At 35.0% G+C, this 16,823-nt stretch overlaps 2 protein-coding genes and 1 long non-coding RNA gene across 3 annotated transcripts; 2 read left to right on the forward strand and 1 right to left on the reverse strand.

The window, feature by feature from the left end:
• Positions 1-1,562: 1,562 nt before the first annotated feature.
• On the forward strand, positions 1,563-2,372 carry LOC112199170. The gene has a single exon (XM_024340225.1). It carries the CDS (start codon positions 1,563-1,565, stop codon positions 2,370-2,372), a length of 810 nt encoding a protein of 269 aa, XP_024195993.1.
• A 5,710-nt stretch (positions 2,373-8,082) lies between these two features.
• On the reverse strand, positions 8,083-9,442 carry LOC112200773. Its single transcript, XM_024341792.2, has 5 exons — positions 9,315-9,442; positions 9,013-9,225; positions 8,803-8,895; positions 8,619-8,717; positions 8,083-8,448 (listed from the first exon to the last, which is right to left on the reverse strand). Exons 1-5 carry the CDS (start codon positions 9,423-9,425, stop codon positions 8,104-8,106), a joined length of 861 nt encoding a protein of 286 aa, XP_024197560.2. The 5' UTR covers positions 9,426-9,442; the 3' UTR covers positions 8,083-8,103.
• A 6,735-nt stretch (positions 9,443-16,177) lies between these two features.
• LOC121052717 lies at positions 16,178-16,533 on the forward strand. The gene is made up of 3 exons (XR_005809893.1): positions 16,178-16,224; positions 16,313-16,379; positions 16,466-16,533. It is a non-coding gene; the product is annotated as an uncharacterized LOC121052717 (long non-coding RNA).
• Positions 16,534-16,823: the final 290 nt, after the last annotated feature.

Raw genomic sequence — 16,823 nt, forward strand, 5'->3', positions numbered from 1 at the left:
ACGTGAATAGTGTCCTGCTTCTGCTTCCTTTTCTCTCTAATCAATACAACGTAACACATGCATTCTCTTCGTTCTTATTTGACTGTCTGAGAATATATATGTAAGTTATTTCATTTTAGAATAGTAATGCTTACTGTTAGATTACATGTACATACATTTATTAATATCAAATTAGATTACAGGTATATATAGGTTTCCTTCATCCATTATGGTATGAATTCAACATTTTTTCCTGGAGATTAACCTCATTTATTAATTCTAGTGTAGAGCTCTATGCCGTTTTAAGTACCCATCTTATGTTTGTTAAATGTACCTGTTCTAAATCTTGGAAGAAGACTTATGCTTCTGATACAAATTCAGTTTGATAATATTTTAATTTTAATTTTTTATTTTATCTCTGCAGTAAAGGTTTCAGTTATGATCCTCCATTAGCCCTTAAACAGGGCTTACTAAAGGTAACATGAAATTAAGTTTGATTGCTATTTTTGCTTTCTTTTTGAGGAAAGGATTGAGATCATTTTTTGTTGTCACCACTTCTCACTTAGTTCTTAATTTTAGTATTGTCGTGTATATTTTGCTTTGTGTTGGGGCAGCTGGAATGTTGGGTTAGTTAAAATATCTGTGGTTTCTGAAAACCACTTTTTTGGTTTATAGCAATCGCAGGCTTTACCTCATGAAAACCAAAAAATATACTCATGAGCATTGTTTTCCTTTGTTGGTTTCAATGAGACTAGATTATAGTGTTCATAATAGACTTCATGAGAATGTAATTTTTTGGTTAAATTCAACCAAACTGAAATAAGTTGTAAATATGGAGCTTTCATGATAATATAAATTTCATAGGAGAGAGCACGTTACCCAAATAAAGTCCGATTTTCCTGCAAGGGGTCAAACTGATATATACCACCCTCTTTGGCCCGGATTTATGTATACTCAGATTTATACCTTTAAAAAGTTTCATTTAAATTTTCAGTTCTATGCACCATTTGTTTAGTTGAGAGAGAAGCATGCACCATTATAATTTTTTCTTTCCAGAATGTATTGGATAAATCTGGGTTTTGTACTATTTCAACTACTGTGCAGTAGAGTTACAATTGCCCTCCGTAAAAATTTCAGACTTTAAGGTTTAAGGGAGTTGAACCCAGAATGACCTCTTTTCTGTTAAGGAGTTAACCACCTCTTTGTAATAAGCATGTCTAATACATGTTAGTATGTGGTTTTGCATGGTCAAATTATTTCACACATAAAGCAGCTGAAAAGGCCAATCACATTTTGGAATTTCCAGAATTTATGAGGGTTGGGGGGCTATCTAGATGCTGAACTAAAGTTTTATTATGACTTTTCAGGTCAGCTGAATAACAAGGAGAGGTAGTTGGCAGTAGCAGTTTTGGGAAGGGCTAATCCTTGTTGACGCTTCCATAGTCAGGTTAGATTTTCATTATTTTCGCACTGCTCTTCAGTATTGTTTATATGAATTATTGATTTCCAGTTTGTTGTTTGATGTCATGACTTGATTGATCGAGTGTTTTCTTTTTAATTTTTTTTTTTGAAATGTTTCAGTCATGGATAAATCTTGGATTAATGAAGATAGGAACACTTTAAAGTATGAAATGGGTGTTGAAACTTTCTTGATTTTTGCTGAAGATAATGCCATTGACCCTAAAAGAATTCCATGCCCTTGCTCAAGATGTGTAAACTTTAAAATGAAGTCGATTAAAGTCATTAGGGGACACCTGTTTGATTATGGCTTTAGTTTGAGCTACACAAATTGGATTTGGCATGGAGAACCTACTTTGTCCTCCTGTGCTAGTGTACCTATTGGCGCCCCTCCAGACCCTCAATTTTGTTCCGAAACTGTTAATATGTGTGAAGCTACCTTCAATGAAGGTGATTATGATAAGGAGTCGTATGAGTTCAGTAGGTTTGTCGAGGAAGCAGAAAGACCATTATTTGACAATAGTGAACACACCAAGTTAGAAGCATTAGCGCAACTTCACAATTTGAAAGCTAGGTTTGGTATGAGTGATACTTGTTTTTCTGAGTTACTCGCCACTGTTGGGTCTTTGCTTCCGAAAGATAATGTATTGCCTCAAACTCTGTATGAGGCAAAGAAGACTCTCTCCAATTTGGGCCTGCAATATGAGAAAATACATGCATGTCCTAATGACTGCATATTGTTTAGGAAAGAGTTTTCGGATGCAACTATTTGTCCCAAGTGTGGTCTCTCTCGTTGGAAGCTGAAAAAGGATAAATCTGTAAAAGTGGGGCAACCAGCCAAAGTCTTGTGGTACTTTCCTATAATTCCCAGATTTAAGCGCTTGTATAAATCTGCTTCAGTGGCTGAAATGCTTACCTGGCATAAAGACAAGTGAACTCAAGATGGATACATGCGCCATCCAGCCTATTCTCCTGCTTGGAAGTTGGTTGATTATAAGTGGCCCGATTTCGCTTCTGAATCAAGAAATCTGAGGTTAGCATTATCAGCTGATGGTATTAATCCACATAGCTCTATGAGTAGTAGATATAGTTGCTGGCCCGTAATATTGGTGACGTATAATCTTCCTCCATGGTTATGCATGAAGAGGAAGTTTATGATGTTATCTTTATTAATTTCTGGTCCAAAACAGCCAGACAATGACATAGATATCTACTTAGATCCATTGATTGATGATTTGCGATCTTTGTGGGATGGGGTTAGTGATGTCTATGATGCACATAGGAAAGAATACTTCACTCTTAGAGCTGTTTTATTGTGGACCATAAATGATTTTCCCGCATATGGAAACTTATCGGGGTGCACCACAAAAGGGTACAAAGCATGTCCAATATGCGGTGACAAAACTTCTGCCGTGCATTTGGCACATAGTAGAAAAATGTCTTATGGCAGCCACCGTAAGTATTTTCCATGCCATCATCCATATAGGAGACAAAAGAAGGCATTTAATAATGAGCAAGAATTTGAAGTTGCACCAGCACCACTATCCGGAGAGCAAGTGTTGAAGAGACTTGAGCATGTAAACTATGAGTTCGGGAAGGGAAAAAAGAAGAAGAACTCGGCTGCAAATGGAGCTGGTCCTTCTTGTTGGAAGAAAAAGTCAATTTTCTTTAACTTGGAGTATTGGAAGTCGCTTCATGTTCGCCATGCTCTTGATGTGATGCATATTGAGAAGAATGTTTGCGAAAGTTTGATTGGTACTTTGTTAAACATGCCTTTTAAAACAAAAGATAGTGTTGCTGCCCGCTTAGATATGGTTCAAATGGGTGTAAGAGTTGATTTGGGTCCGAAAATTGGGGAGAAAAGAACATATTTACCTGCTGCCTCATATACTTTGTCGAGGGCGGAGAAGATAAAAATCTGCACTTCCCTATTGTTTATGAAGGTCCCTGATGGTCATTCATCAAATATCAAAAATCTGGTTTCCATGGATGATTTGAAATTGTATGGATTGAAGTCTCATGATTGCCACATGTTGATGCAACAATTGCTTCCCGTGGCCATCCGTTCGGTGCTTCCCAAACATGTCAGAATTTCTATAATGAGGCTGTGCTTCTTCTTTAATGCTTTGTGCACCAAGGTGGTCGATGTGTCCAAGTTGGATAAGCTTCAATCTGATTTGGTGTTGACGTTGTGTGAGCTGGAGAAGATATTTCCTCCGTCCTTTTTCGATATAATCCGTCCTTTTTCGATATAATGGTACATCTCACTGTGCACCTAGTTAGAGAAGTTCGATTATGTGGCCCTGTTTATTATAGATGGATGTACCCATTTGAACGATTTATGAAAGTACTAAAGGGCTATGTTCGCAATCGTTTTCATCCTGAGGGTTGCATAGCTGAGAGCTATCTTGGAGAAGAATCTGTTGAGTTTTGCTCGGAGTTTTTACAACAATGTAGTTCAATTGGTGTTCCTAAGGGTCCATCTAAGCTCTCTGGCCCACTTTCGGGTGCGAAGCTGAAGTCAGTAGATGAAGAAGTCAGATACCAGGCACATCTTCATGTGTTGTTCAATAATGCTGAGGTGGATCCATATAGAAAGTAAGTACTTTCAGCCAAGTATGTTTTCTCTCGCATCTTCGAATATTTTTATAAGCACATTTTTGATTTTATAACTCTTGTTGTAGCGCACATAAGGAGATTGTGGAGCAGCTTTGGGGAGGGAAGAAGAAGAGCAAAAAGTGGCTACAAAGTGAGCACAATCGTACCTTTGCTGATTGGTTTCAATCCAAGGTGTCTGCTGAACTTAAGGAAAAACCTAACAATGTTACTCAAACAGTGAGGTGGCTGGCTGGAAAACCGAGTTTTACAGTTTTTACTTATGAAGCCTATCGATATAATGGAGTTAAATACTTCACAAAGCAGCGGGACAACGCTAGAGCTGTCCAAAATAGTGGGGTGTCCTTGGTGGCTAAGACAATGCAGCTATCGAGTGCCAAGGATAAAAATCCGGTGGAGAGTGATATGACTTTTTATGGGTTTATTGAAGAGATTTGGGAGCTCGATTATCATGATTTCAAAGCCCCTTTGTTTTTGTGTCGATGGGCAGAAAATGAAAAAGGAATTAAACAAGATGAGTTTGGTTTCACATTGGTCAACCTTAATCACAGAGAAAGACGTTGCCCGAAGGAGAGGTCATTGATCGTGCAATTATGTGGAAGAAAGCCCGTCAACGAAAAGATGGGGACATAGATGAGGAGGCTAGAGCTGTGAGAGATAGTAAGTATTTTCCTCCATGGTTTTTTTAACATAGCTGCTGATTATTAGAATGAATTCTAGTAAGTTGTTCAAATTTTTAGTTTATTACCTCGTGTAGCTTATATTTTTTGTGGTATCCTATTAGGATGATTTGTTGGAAAAGAAAAGTAAGGGTGAGCTTGAGATCTCAGGGAGTAGTGATGTTCTTTCTCAAGCATTAGAAACTCCTGAACATTCGGGTAGGGTGAGAGGCGTTGGAGGCTTTGTCAATCCCTCAACCTACTTTAAGATGCCGAAGCAGAAAAGGATTAGAATTACCAAGGCAGAATTACTAGCACGTGATAGAGAGCGTGATCGTGAATTGGAAGAGACAAAGAAAATGCTCGCTGCACAACAAGCAAGGACAGAAGAGCGTTTACATAAAAGGATTGCTCAATTAGAAGCATTAATAACAGGGAAGACACCTTACACTTCACCTTTGAATGTGCATGTTGTAGGAGAGAATACAATTTCTCCTATATCGGATAAAGGGAGTTTCCAAGATAAAACAAGAAATACCTCCAATATTCTTGATGAACCGAAGGTGAAACAAGAGGTTGACGACTGCGAGGTTGTTCCTCCCCCTATTGAAATGGTAAAAATATATTTTCTGATGCAATTCCAGTATTTTACATTTTATTGAATTTCTGTAATATATTTTTATTCGGTATTTTTGGCGTATGGTTCTTCATGTAGGGTGGCACATGTGAGTTAGCAGTAGACACCATTAGCAACATAGTTGCATTTGGTACTGTTTTTGATGAAGAGGATGTCAGTAGGGTGATACATGGAGTTCCAATGAAGGAGGGGTGTGTTGGGGTGTCTGTGGATGGTGCCATTCAAGAGAAAGCACGACTTCCTTTCCCAGTGGGTGATGAGATGGAATTGGTTGGCCAAGCTGTTGGAAGTCATGTTGCTTGGCCTGAGGAGCTTGTTATTCGAAGAGTGAATAAGGTAAAGACGTAAATTGGATCAGCTTGATTTTGCCACTGTAGGATGTGCATGAGTGTTGAGTTTGATTTAGTAGGATCAGTTTGATATTGCCACTGTAGGATGTGCAAATTGAAGTCAGTTTTGATTAAAGAAAGATGTGATTTGCATATTGTGGTTTGAAGTGAGTGTTGAGTTATTGAATGTGTTTATTTAGTAGGACTTTGTTATTCGAACAGTGAATAAAGTCAAGAACTAAATCTGATTTGCATATATATTGTTGTTTGAAGTGAGTGTTGAGTTTGATATTGCCACTGTAGGATGTGCAAATTGAAGTCAGTTTTGATTAAAGAAAGATGTGATTTGCATATTGTGGTTTGAAGTGAGTGTTGAGTTATTGAATGTGTTTATTTAGTAGGACTGTTATTCGAACAGTGAATAAAGTAAAGACTTAAAACTGATTTGCATATATATTGTTGTTTGAAGTGAGTGTTGAGTTTGATATTGCCACTGTAGGATGTGCAAATTGAAGTCAGTTTTGATTAAAGAAAGATGTGATTTGCATATTATGGTTTGAAGTGAGTGTTGAGTTATTGAATGTGTTTATTTAGTAGGACTGTTATTTGAACAGTGAATAAAGTAAAGACTTAAAACTGATTTGCATATATATTGTTGTTTGAAGTGAGTGTTGAGTTTGATTTTGCCACTGTAGGATGTGCAAATTGAAGTCAGTTTTGATTAAAGAATGATGTGATTTAATTTCTATGCTGACAGAAAAAGAAAAGAAAGATGGATTTTGTCAAACAACTGTTTGACAAAGCTGAGCTAAACCCGTTTGTGCCCAAGCGTTGTAAGTTGTTGTACAAGCATGCCAAGACTATTATGAGCCAAACCAATGAGTCGATAAGCACAGTGTTGGATGATAGTGTCTTTGGGGTACAGAAACAGCTCTTCATATTGACTGAGAATGTCATTGATCTCTTAGAAATGAATAAGATTGGCCAAGGAGTGATAGCAGCATATATGGCGTAAACACCTTACTCGACACCAAAAGCTTGATTTTTTTTTTCTCCTTCCCAAGTTTCAGCAATTTCATGCTTATATATCTTGACACAGGAACCTACCACTACAACAGAAATGCTAATTTGCGAGGAACAATTTTGTCGCTGAAAATTGAGATTTCCTCGCCGTAGTGTTTTCGCGAGGAAAATATTTTTGTCACCAGTTCCTCGCGGTAGGGTGGTCAAGAAAAGTTTCCACGAGAAAAATACTATTTCCTCGCCAATCCCTTTTCGCGATGAATATATTTTTTTCTCTGCGTTATTCTTTAGCTACAATTTTTTTCCTCGCCTAAACTCATATTTTTTTCTCACTAAAAATTTCTGAAGGCCAGAAAATAGTCGTTAAATATATTTCCCGATAAAATAAATTTCATCGCTAAAGTATTATTTCCTCGCTAATGATATGTAAATAATTTAGAAATTATAAATAATAAAAAATTTTGAAAAAATATTCCTCACCAAAGGTACTCAATGACGAGGAAATTTACATTTGTCGATATAGGTTATATGGTGTATTCCTCGCCAAAGATACTCAATGACGAGGATCTTTACATTTGTCGATATAGGTTATAAGGTTTATAGTGAGAAAATTTACTTTTGTCGTTGTAGGGTGTATTTGCTATAGCGAGGAAATTTACTTTTGTCGTTGTAAGTTGTATAGTCTATAGCGAGGAAATTTATCTTTTGTCGTTGTAGGTTATATAGTCTATAGCGAGAAATTTTACTTTTGTCGTTATATGTTGTATAGTCTATAGCGAGGAAATTTACTTTTGACGTTGTAGGTTGTATAGTGTATAGCGAGAAATTTTACTTTTGTCGTTGTAGGTTGTATAGTCTATAGCGAGGAATCTTACTTTTGTCGTTGTAGGTTGTATAGTCTATAACGAGAAAATTTACTTTCATCGCGATAGATACTATATTCTGTAGCGAGTAAATTTACTTTTTGTCGTTGTAAGTTGTATAACCTATAGCGATGAAATTTATTTTCATCGTCGTACATATTATAATCTTTAACGAGGAAATTTATTTTTATCGTCATAAGTAGTGTATTGTATAGCGATGAAATTTATTTTCGTCGTTATACATTCTATAGCCTATAGTGAGGAAATTCTTTTTCGTTACAATTGATTGCTTATTGCAAGGAAAATATTGACAATACATATGGTTTTTGTCACTGATTATTCTCTACCATATTACATGAAAATATTTAAAACTAATTGAAATAATCAAACCAATAATAAATCTCATAATAATAAAACCAAAGTAACAATCAAAGTGTTTCCTAACATAAGGAGTAACAAAAAAAAGTCTAAAACCAATAACAAAATCAAGATGATCTAAAAAAATTATTTCTCCATGTTTAAGTTCTCTAATAAAGATACTAACTTGATGGATGTTGCCTAGAAAAGTTAGCCATGAACTCCTCAAACTTTTTGGCTTGCTCCTCCAATCTTTGGATCACCTCATTTTGTGCATCAATCTTTTGTTGTTGAGTCCCTACAAGGTGTTGGGTCTCTTGAAGCTGTTCTTGCAACTCTTTGTTCTTTTCAGACATTTCATTTATCGACGAATGAGAGACTCTTGATGGTGGAGGTCTAGGGCCAAAACCACAACCCTTGATGTAGCCTGATTTGACTCCGAGGACTTTTGCACAAATTTCATCATCTGTCATTGTCCGAGTTCCATCAGGTTGAGTTGTCTCAGTTCGCATCTTAATCATTTCATCCTACAATAAAAAATATATACAATTAGATATGATATGCAATTTCTCAATTACAACCTGATCAATTTAATCATATTTAGGGAATTTATATTAATTTCACCTATGGTCATGGTCAACATATATACATTATAGAACTTTTTTCCATACGTATGAATCATTAACAACTTACTTACCCACTTTGCTTTTGCTCCCAAGTCCCAACCTTTTTTAGTGCTTTTGTACTCTGTTTCAAAGCGATCAATTGCACCTTGCATCTCTCCAGTCTGTGTTGCCTATTGCATTCAAACATATTCTTTTAACATCTACAAATATATATTGAAGCTATAAATTTATTAACAAAATTTATAAATATCTTACAATTTGCTCTTGGTGAGACATAAATGACTTTGACCCAGCTTTGTGGTGATGTGTCAGCTTTGACCTATTTATAGCATTCTTCTCTGAACGAATCTGAAAATTATTATGAAATATCCAACAGTTAGTTGTAATCTGAATAAAAATGAAAACTAAGATAACAAAAAAGTGAACTGTGTTGAAAAATAGTTAAAAAAATAAACAATATTGTACCTGAAACTTTTCACTAGAAAAACGAGCACAGAGAAACTCCCATTCTTCCTGAGTCTTGACATCATCGTGTTTGTTTTCAATTGCTTCCTCGATTGTTGAAAATTTCTCAAAATGTTTCTTCAACTTATAACGAAAATTACAAAATACAGTCTGACATGTTGTAATTACATATCTCTCGACCCAAAGGAGAGACATGTCAATGTCAAACTTGTTATGCATATAAATAATTTCATGTCAAACAAAACATTTAATCAAAGTAATCAATGTAAACTTACATTTTAGAAAAACAAACCATCACTCACCGTTATTCTTTTAACCAACTTATCCACGTCAATTTTCGGAATCTTCTTCCATTTTTCCACATTTAGTGGGGCATGGTTTCGAACTGTGAAACCAATTTCATTGGCCAACATTTCAGCATATGGGCCTGTAGGCCTACCAATTTGTTCAGTCAGAGTGACAGGTATTTTAGCATTCAATTGAGAAAGCACTTTATCTGCATTCACTCCTCTTGTCTTTCCCCGCACCTTTTTTGTTGGACCTTTAACATAATTCTTAATTAATGTACACAAATATATTTAGTTCTCAAAATATAACAATATATATATATATATATATAATATTGTATATACCTGTAGGAGGGTCTTGATTACTGGCTGACATCACATTATCATTTTGCTCTTCAGTTGTAACATTTATCAATAGCTGATCATTAGCAGTTTGATGCTGAAGACGTGAACTAATTCTGACCCCTGTCATTATACATATAATTTAGGACTACTGCACCGTCAGAGATAGAGAAGTAAAGAGTTTTCCTTCTCCTTAGGTTTTATCGCTTTGTTTTTCCTTTATATAATAGCGCTTTGTTTTCTTTTTCTTTCCCCTCTCCCCGCCTTCGGTAAATGAAACCAAAACATCCCGCTTTTTTTTTTTTTTTTCAATATGTCATTTATAAAAATAAAAATGGGTTTATAAAAATAAAAATGGGTTTAGGGTATCTTTATTGCAATTATCTTAACGTGTTTTGCTATATTCTCAATAAGAAGATATCTTGTTTAGAGGAGATATCCTGTTAAGATGGAGATATCTCGTTAAGGCGGAAATATTTAATCGAGGTGGAAATATTCGCTCGAGGCTAAAAAATCTAGTCGAGGTGAAAATATCTTAGTTGAGGTGGGAATATCTAATCAAGGTGGAAATATTCAGTCAAGGGGTGAATATCTAATGAAGGAGGAAATAATTTGTAGAGAAGGATCTCGATAGGATGAAACTCTTTAAGAAGGATTTGAGTGACGAGAGATTTGCTCAAGGAAAAATCCGAATGAGGTACAATCTCTTTGAGATAAAATTGGTTTGAGACATAATCCCTTCAAACAATAATTCTCTCGAGTGGATTGGAATGAGGCAGAATCAGTTAGCGGTTGTAAAAAATCCAGCCAATTTGGTTCTCGTTTCAAATTCGATCAACTAGGTCAAACTTTGTTGCTCTTATAAACCTATATTAATATATCATACACTCCAAAGAGCAACCCCTATCAATTCAAACAAAATGGAAAAACCGACCGTTGGATGGGATTATTACAATAAATTATGAGTGTGGTAAAAAATTTAGCCAATTTCATCATATTTTCGAATCCGATCTAATTGATCAACCGTCGTCACTTGTATGTCTTCTTGGTTGACCGATGTCTTGACGACTGCGAAACGTGCTTATTTTTTCACATCACGTCTGTAAATATCCCATTGATGGATGTGAGTGTACATAAGATAAAATTTTCAATTTTAATTACAAAGACGTTAGCCTATATCAATTTGCCTCCTAAAGTTGTATGACTTGTATATTGCATTTAAATGTGTGTGTGTGTGTGTGTGTGTGTGTGTATAACTATATAGACACACACACACACACACACACACACACACACACACATATATATATATATATATGTATATGTATATGTATATGTATATGTATATGTGTGTATTTGAAATCGGAGACCTCCAAACAAGTGTGTGTGTGTGTGTGTATAAATGTATATGTTAGAAGTCATGTATAACAATTGCATTGCTACTTTGCTAGATCAATTAACAAGACCGTTGCATAATTTTTCAGGGAGTCCTCAAATCCTTGAGGAGACCTTCCTGATTTTTTTCCATTCTCTATTTTTTTTTTTGTCTCAAGTGACCCAAATGTACAGATCCTATCCAGAGCGGAGCTCCGCTTTGAAATTAACGTGTGAAGTTCGAGTTTTGGGTCACTTTTCGGTCTCATATCCACATCTCAACCGTTCAGTTTTTAGGTACTAGTGTATAGATCATCTCTGCAAATTTTCAGCCAAAATGATGATCGTTAAGGCATTGATAACTGCCTTAAAGCTAGTACGATTCAGGGTAGACAGATTCAGTCTGTCCATTGGTTTAAGAGTGTTAGATACCTTAACGATCATCAATTTGGCTGAAAATTTGCAGAGATGATCAATACACTAGTACCTAAAAACTGAACGGTCGAGATATGGATATGCGATGTAAAAGTGATCCAAAACTCGAACTTCACACCTTAATTTTAAATCGGAGCTCCACTCTAGATAGGATATGTATATATATATATATATATATATTTTTTTTTTTCTTCATTACTTTGAAAAGAGGATCAAAGGATTTCACTCTTATCCTCATGGTGACTCGAAGCCATAACCTGGATCTTAGGTAGTGGGTGCTCTAACCACTGAGCTATATCTATTTGAAATCAGTGGCCTCCAAACAAGTGTGTGTGTGTGTGTGTGTGTGTGTGTGTGTGTGTGTGTGTGTGTGTGTGTGTGTGTGTGTGTGTGTGTGTGTGTGTGTGTGTGTGTGTGTGTGTGTGTGTGTGTGTGTGTGTGTGTGTGTGTGTGTGTGTGTGTGTGTGTGTGTGTGTGTGTCTGTGTGTCTGTGTGTCTGTGTGTCTGTGTGTCTGTTAGAAGCTATGTATAACGATAGATTGCTACTTCAATTAGCAAGACCGTTGCACAATTTTTCAGTCTTCGAATCCCCGAGGAGATCTTGATTTTTTTTTCATTCTCTATTTTTTTTTTCTTTTCTGTCTCAATTGACTTATTCTATGTTTTTTTTTTTTGGTAATTTTTTCATTCATAAATCTTAATATAAAATGGTACCCTTTTTTTTTTAATTACTTTTACTGTTTTTTCGTCTTTTTTTTGGCTTTTTCTTATCTGCTTTTTCATAAGTTTCTACGATTAAATCAATCATACCATCTACGATTAAATCAATCATACCAATATTATCTTTTGGATAAGAAAAAAAGTATTTGCTATTGATCAAGAGATAAATCAATCGTACTAACATTATCTTTTTAAAGTAATGTAAAATTATTGCTGACTCGAAATGTTCTAGAAATAAATCATCATTTCTAACTCGAAACAATCTAGAAATAAACCATCAGTACTAACTCCAAACAATCAAGAAATCTTGTTTGGTTAACATAAAAGAAGCTACACTATTGGTGTTAAGCTGGAAATTTTGCAATCAATTCTTGCATTCTTTTGGCATCCTCCTTCAGTTCTTCAAATATTTTGGCATGCTCCTTCAGTTCTTCAGATCTTACAATCTCATCTTCATGGGATATGAAATACTTCGACCAAGCATTGTGGTGATATGTCAAATGCAACTTCTTGTCAGCATTCTGTGTATTGATCTAAAAAGTATAACAAATTAAATGATTATTTTTGGATACTTCTCTTCAGTCTCTCTTATTAATCAAAACTAAGAAAAATATAAGAACAAATTGGTGTACAATCTAAAAACCAATCAAGTTGCCATTAGAAATAATTGCTAACTAAGATACCTGTAACTCTTCTCTAGAAAAACGAATACAAAGAAAATCCCATTCTGCTTGAGTTTTAACTGCTTCAGGCTTGTTTTCTCGTGCTTCGTCCACTGTTGAGTATTTCTCAAAATACTTCTTTAGCCTATAACGGAATTTACAAAATGCCGCCATACACATCTTGTTTACGTATCTCTTGACCCAAGGAAGAGACACGTTAATGTCGAACTTACTCTGCATATGTATTAGTAAATTCATGTCAAACACAATATTTTAACAGTATAAGAAATGTAAAATTTGTAAGAAATAAGAAATAAGAAATTGTCACTTACGGTTATTCTTTCAATCATCTTAGTCACACAAGCTGGTTCAATGTCATTCCATTTTTCCACATTTATAGGTGCAAAGTTCCTAACTATTAAGCTAATATCATTCACGAACAATTTTGCATATGGACCTGTGGGCCTTTCATTATGTTGTATCAAAGTGACCGGTATTTTAACATTAAGCTGAGAATGCAGCTTCTCAGAATTCAACCGTCTTGTCTTTCGCCGCACTTCTCTTTCTAGACCTTTAACACAAGTTTTAATTAGTCGATCACATAACTAGCTTGTTCTGTAATTAACAAATATAATACTATGCGTACCTATAGTAGACCTTTGAATATTCACTGACGTTATAATATCATTTAACTCATCAGTTGTAGCAATGGTCAACGGCTTGTGAAGAGTTTGATAATGAAGACACATTATCACACCTGTTGTTATAAGTGCTAAATAAGTACACAACAAAATATTGTCATTATTGGTTGTATTATTTTTTAGATAAATCTATAAATTAAAGCACTGAACCAAGCACATGCATAAAGTGCTACAGAGGACTTGAACCTATCAAACCGACCAAGCATATATTACAAAAATTAGGGAACCTATCAAACCTTGTAATGAACCAAGCATATACATAAGCTTAATACCTTATAATAAAAAAAAGTTAGGAAATTGTACAGAGGACTTTAAATATATAAATGAATCAATAACTTTTAAAAAAATAAAAATAAATGAATGAATCAATAGCAATTGCTAAACATCATACAGGCATGATGCCAACAAACATAAAATACAAGTATGTATCTCAATAGCAATCCAGATTATGACAAAATTTCTCAATCGATCATATATGGATCATGAATATTAATATGAGAATCTCTACGATTTTTTTTTAAATAATCTTTATAAACAAACTACATATGAAACTTAACCCATAGATTCTTGGAGATAACATATTTAATCTAACTACAGTCTCTTCATGAAACTACAAAGAAAGGTTAGCCTCCTTTATAAAAGTTCATGAAGATTTGGCTGAATATAAAGGAACTAACTAGCTAGATAGCTAGTATTGCATAATCAATATTCAACTAAGCAAAAAAGGTACCGTGACTTCTTTGTTTAATGAAACCATGATATGCATGCAATCAATATACATCAATTGGATCCATACCCAGACTCGAACTTCCACAACGAATCAATGTTATACTAGGAGAGAGATATTGTGTAATGGATATGATATAAAGGAAAACTTCAATTGACATTGAGAAACAGAAAAGCCAAAAGCAAAATAATATCAAATTTGAATTTAACAAAACAAACTGTGATTGAATAGAAGAAAAAGAGAACAATAGGATGTAAGATGTTTACCCACAGAGGAGAGTTCTAGAGAGAGCTGCTGTGAGAGAAACCTTATGTTAGTTAGGGTTTGGCCGTCATCTATTTATAATATTGGTTTTTTTTTTTTTTTTTGTGCCAAGCCAAAAAAGAATATGGTAGGTTTTTTTTTAGTACAGCCAATTTCCCCCCTTAATTATAATTTTTTTCCCACCAAAATCTACAACAATGAAATCATTATTTCCTCCCTAATGGTTTCTTTTTGACGAGGAAATAGTTCCTCGTAAAAGACAGATTTTTTGTGAGGAAACTATACTTTTGTCGCCATTGAATTTGGAGGGATTTACATAATTTTCCGCCAAACAAATAATGACAAAATCGTTATTTCCTCCCTAATTATTTCTTTTGACGAGGAAATAGTTCCTTGTAAAAGACGGACTGTTAGCGAGGAAACCACACTTTTGTCGCCCTTGAATTTGGCGGGTTTTACATAATTTTCCGCCAAACAAATAACGATGAAATTGTTATTTCCTCCCTAATTGCTTCTTTTGACGAGGAAATACTTCCTCGTAAAATACAGACTTTTAGCGAGGAAACCATACTTTTGTCGCTCTTGAATTTGGTGGGTTTTACATAATTTTCCGCCAAACAAATAACGATGAAATCATTATTTCCTCCCTAATTACTTCTTTTGACGAGGAAATAGTTCCTCGTAAAATACGAACTTTTAGCAAGGAAAACATACTTTTGTCACCCTTGAATTTGGCGGGTTTTACATAATTTTCCTCCAAACAAATAACGACGAAATCGTTATTTCCTCCCTAATTGCTTCTTTTGACAAGGAAATAGTTCATCGTAAAAGACGGACTTTTAGCGAGGAAACCATACTTTTGTCACCCTTGAATTTGGAGGGTTTTACATAATTTTCCGCCAAACAAATAACGACGAAATCGTTATTTCCTCCCTAATTGCTTCTTTTGACGAGGAAATAGTTCCTCGTAAAATATGAACTTTTAGCGAGGAAACCATACTTTTGTCGCCCTTGAATTTGGCGGGTTTTACATAATTTTCCGCCAAACAAATAACGACGAAATCGTTATTTCCTCGTTGAATATTGTTTTCGCGATGAAAACATTCCTCACCCAAGTTTCATATTTCCTCGCCAATAACATGATGATTTAGAAGACCAAATTATGGTCACCTTTAGTGATGAACTAAAATATTCGTCGTAGAAAGTGGTGTATAGTGAGGAAAATATGTTTCTCGCAGAAAACCTAATGACATTTAGTGAGGAATCGAAATATTCCTCGTAAAAAGTGACCTTTACTGAGGAAAATAAATTCCTCGCAAAAAACTTAGTCGCTAAAAAGCCTTTCTGTTGTAGTGTACATGAGACTCTCCGTGAGAGAGATGAGTTAGATACTTTTGGCTTCATTGATCCGGCAGCCACATATATGTGTGAGAGATCTGAATTTGTCCCTTACTTAGTGAATCGGTTGAAAGAGGGCAAGGCTGATCATATATTTTTTATGACCTACAATCCGGGGTAAGTTTTCATTATATACTTTTAGTCATGGATAGCATGGTGCTTAGTTAACCGATTATCATGTGGGTTATGTATTAATGTAGGGAACATTGGATATTGACAATCATTTGGGAAGATGAGATTTATATTGTCGACCCTTTGCCCAAACCAGTGCATTACAAACCATGGGAAAATGCAGTGATAAAGTAAGCTTGATTATGGTTTGTTAATTCACTGTCTTTGTGCACCAAGTAATATTTTTGCTGAATATTTCCTTGGTGGTGATGTATGCAGTGCAGTTAAAACTTACAACGCTGAAAAGGGGAGGGTTAACAAAGTGCCTAAGTTAAAATTACTTCCGGTAAGCATAGTATTTGTGGTAATCGAGTTACAATATATGTTTTACTATGATAATTCTCTTTCTAATTCAATAACATGAATAAATAGGGCGCACCTAAGCAGCCGGGTGGAGTTGAGTGTGGCTATTATGTTATGCGGTACATGAAGGATATTATTAATGACGACACGCTTTCGTTTTCAACCAAGGTATAAGCATTGTAATTTGACAAAAAACTATGTTTTAAATATTGGTGTATCATTATGACATACATTGTTATATGTATTTGTAGTGGGCGGTAAAGGATCGGAAAGGGTATACCCAACAACAACTTGACGAAGTCCGCATTGAAGTAGCCGACTACTTACAGACTCTGCTGTAGGTTCTGACCAGTTTCTTGATTTTGAGTTAGACTAGCTTTTAATTAACTTTTTTGTAGCAATTATGAACAAACAAGAATACTAATTG

The sequence above is a fragment of the Rosa chinensis genome, chromosome 4, assembly GCF_002994745.2.
Source record: "Rosa chinensis cultivar Old Blush chromosome 4, RchiOBHm-V2, whole genome shotgun sequence".
Taxonomy (NCBI): Eukaryota; Viridiplantae; Streptophyta; class Magnoliopsida; order Rosales; family Rosaceae; genus Rosa; species Rosa chinensis.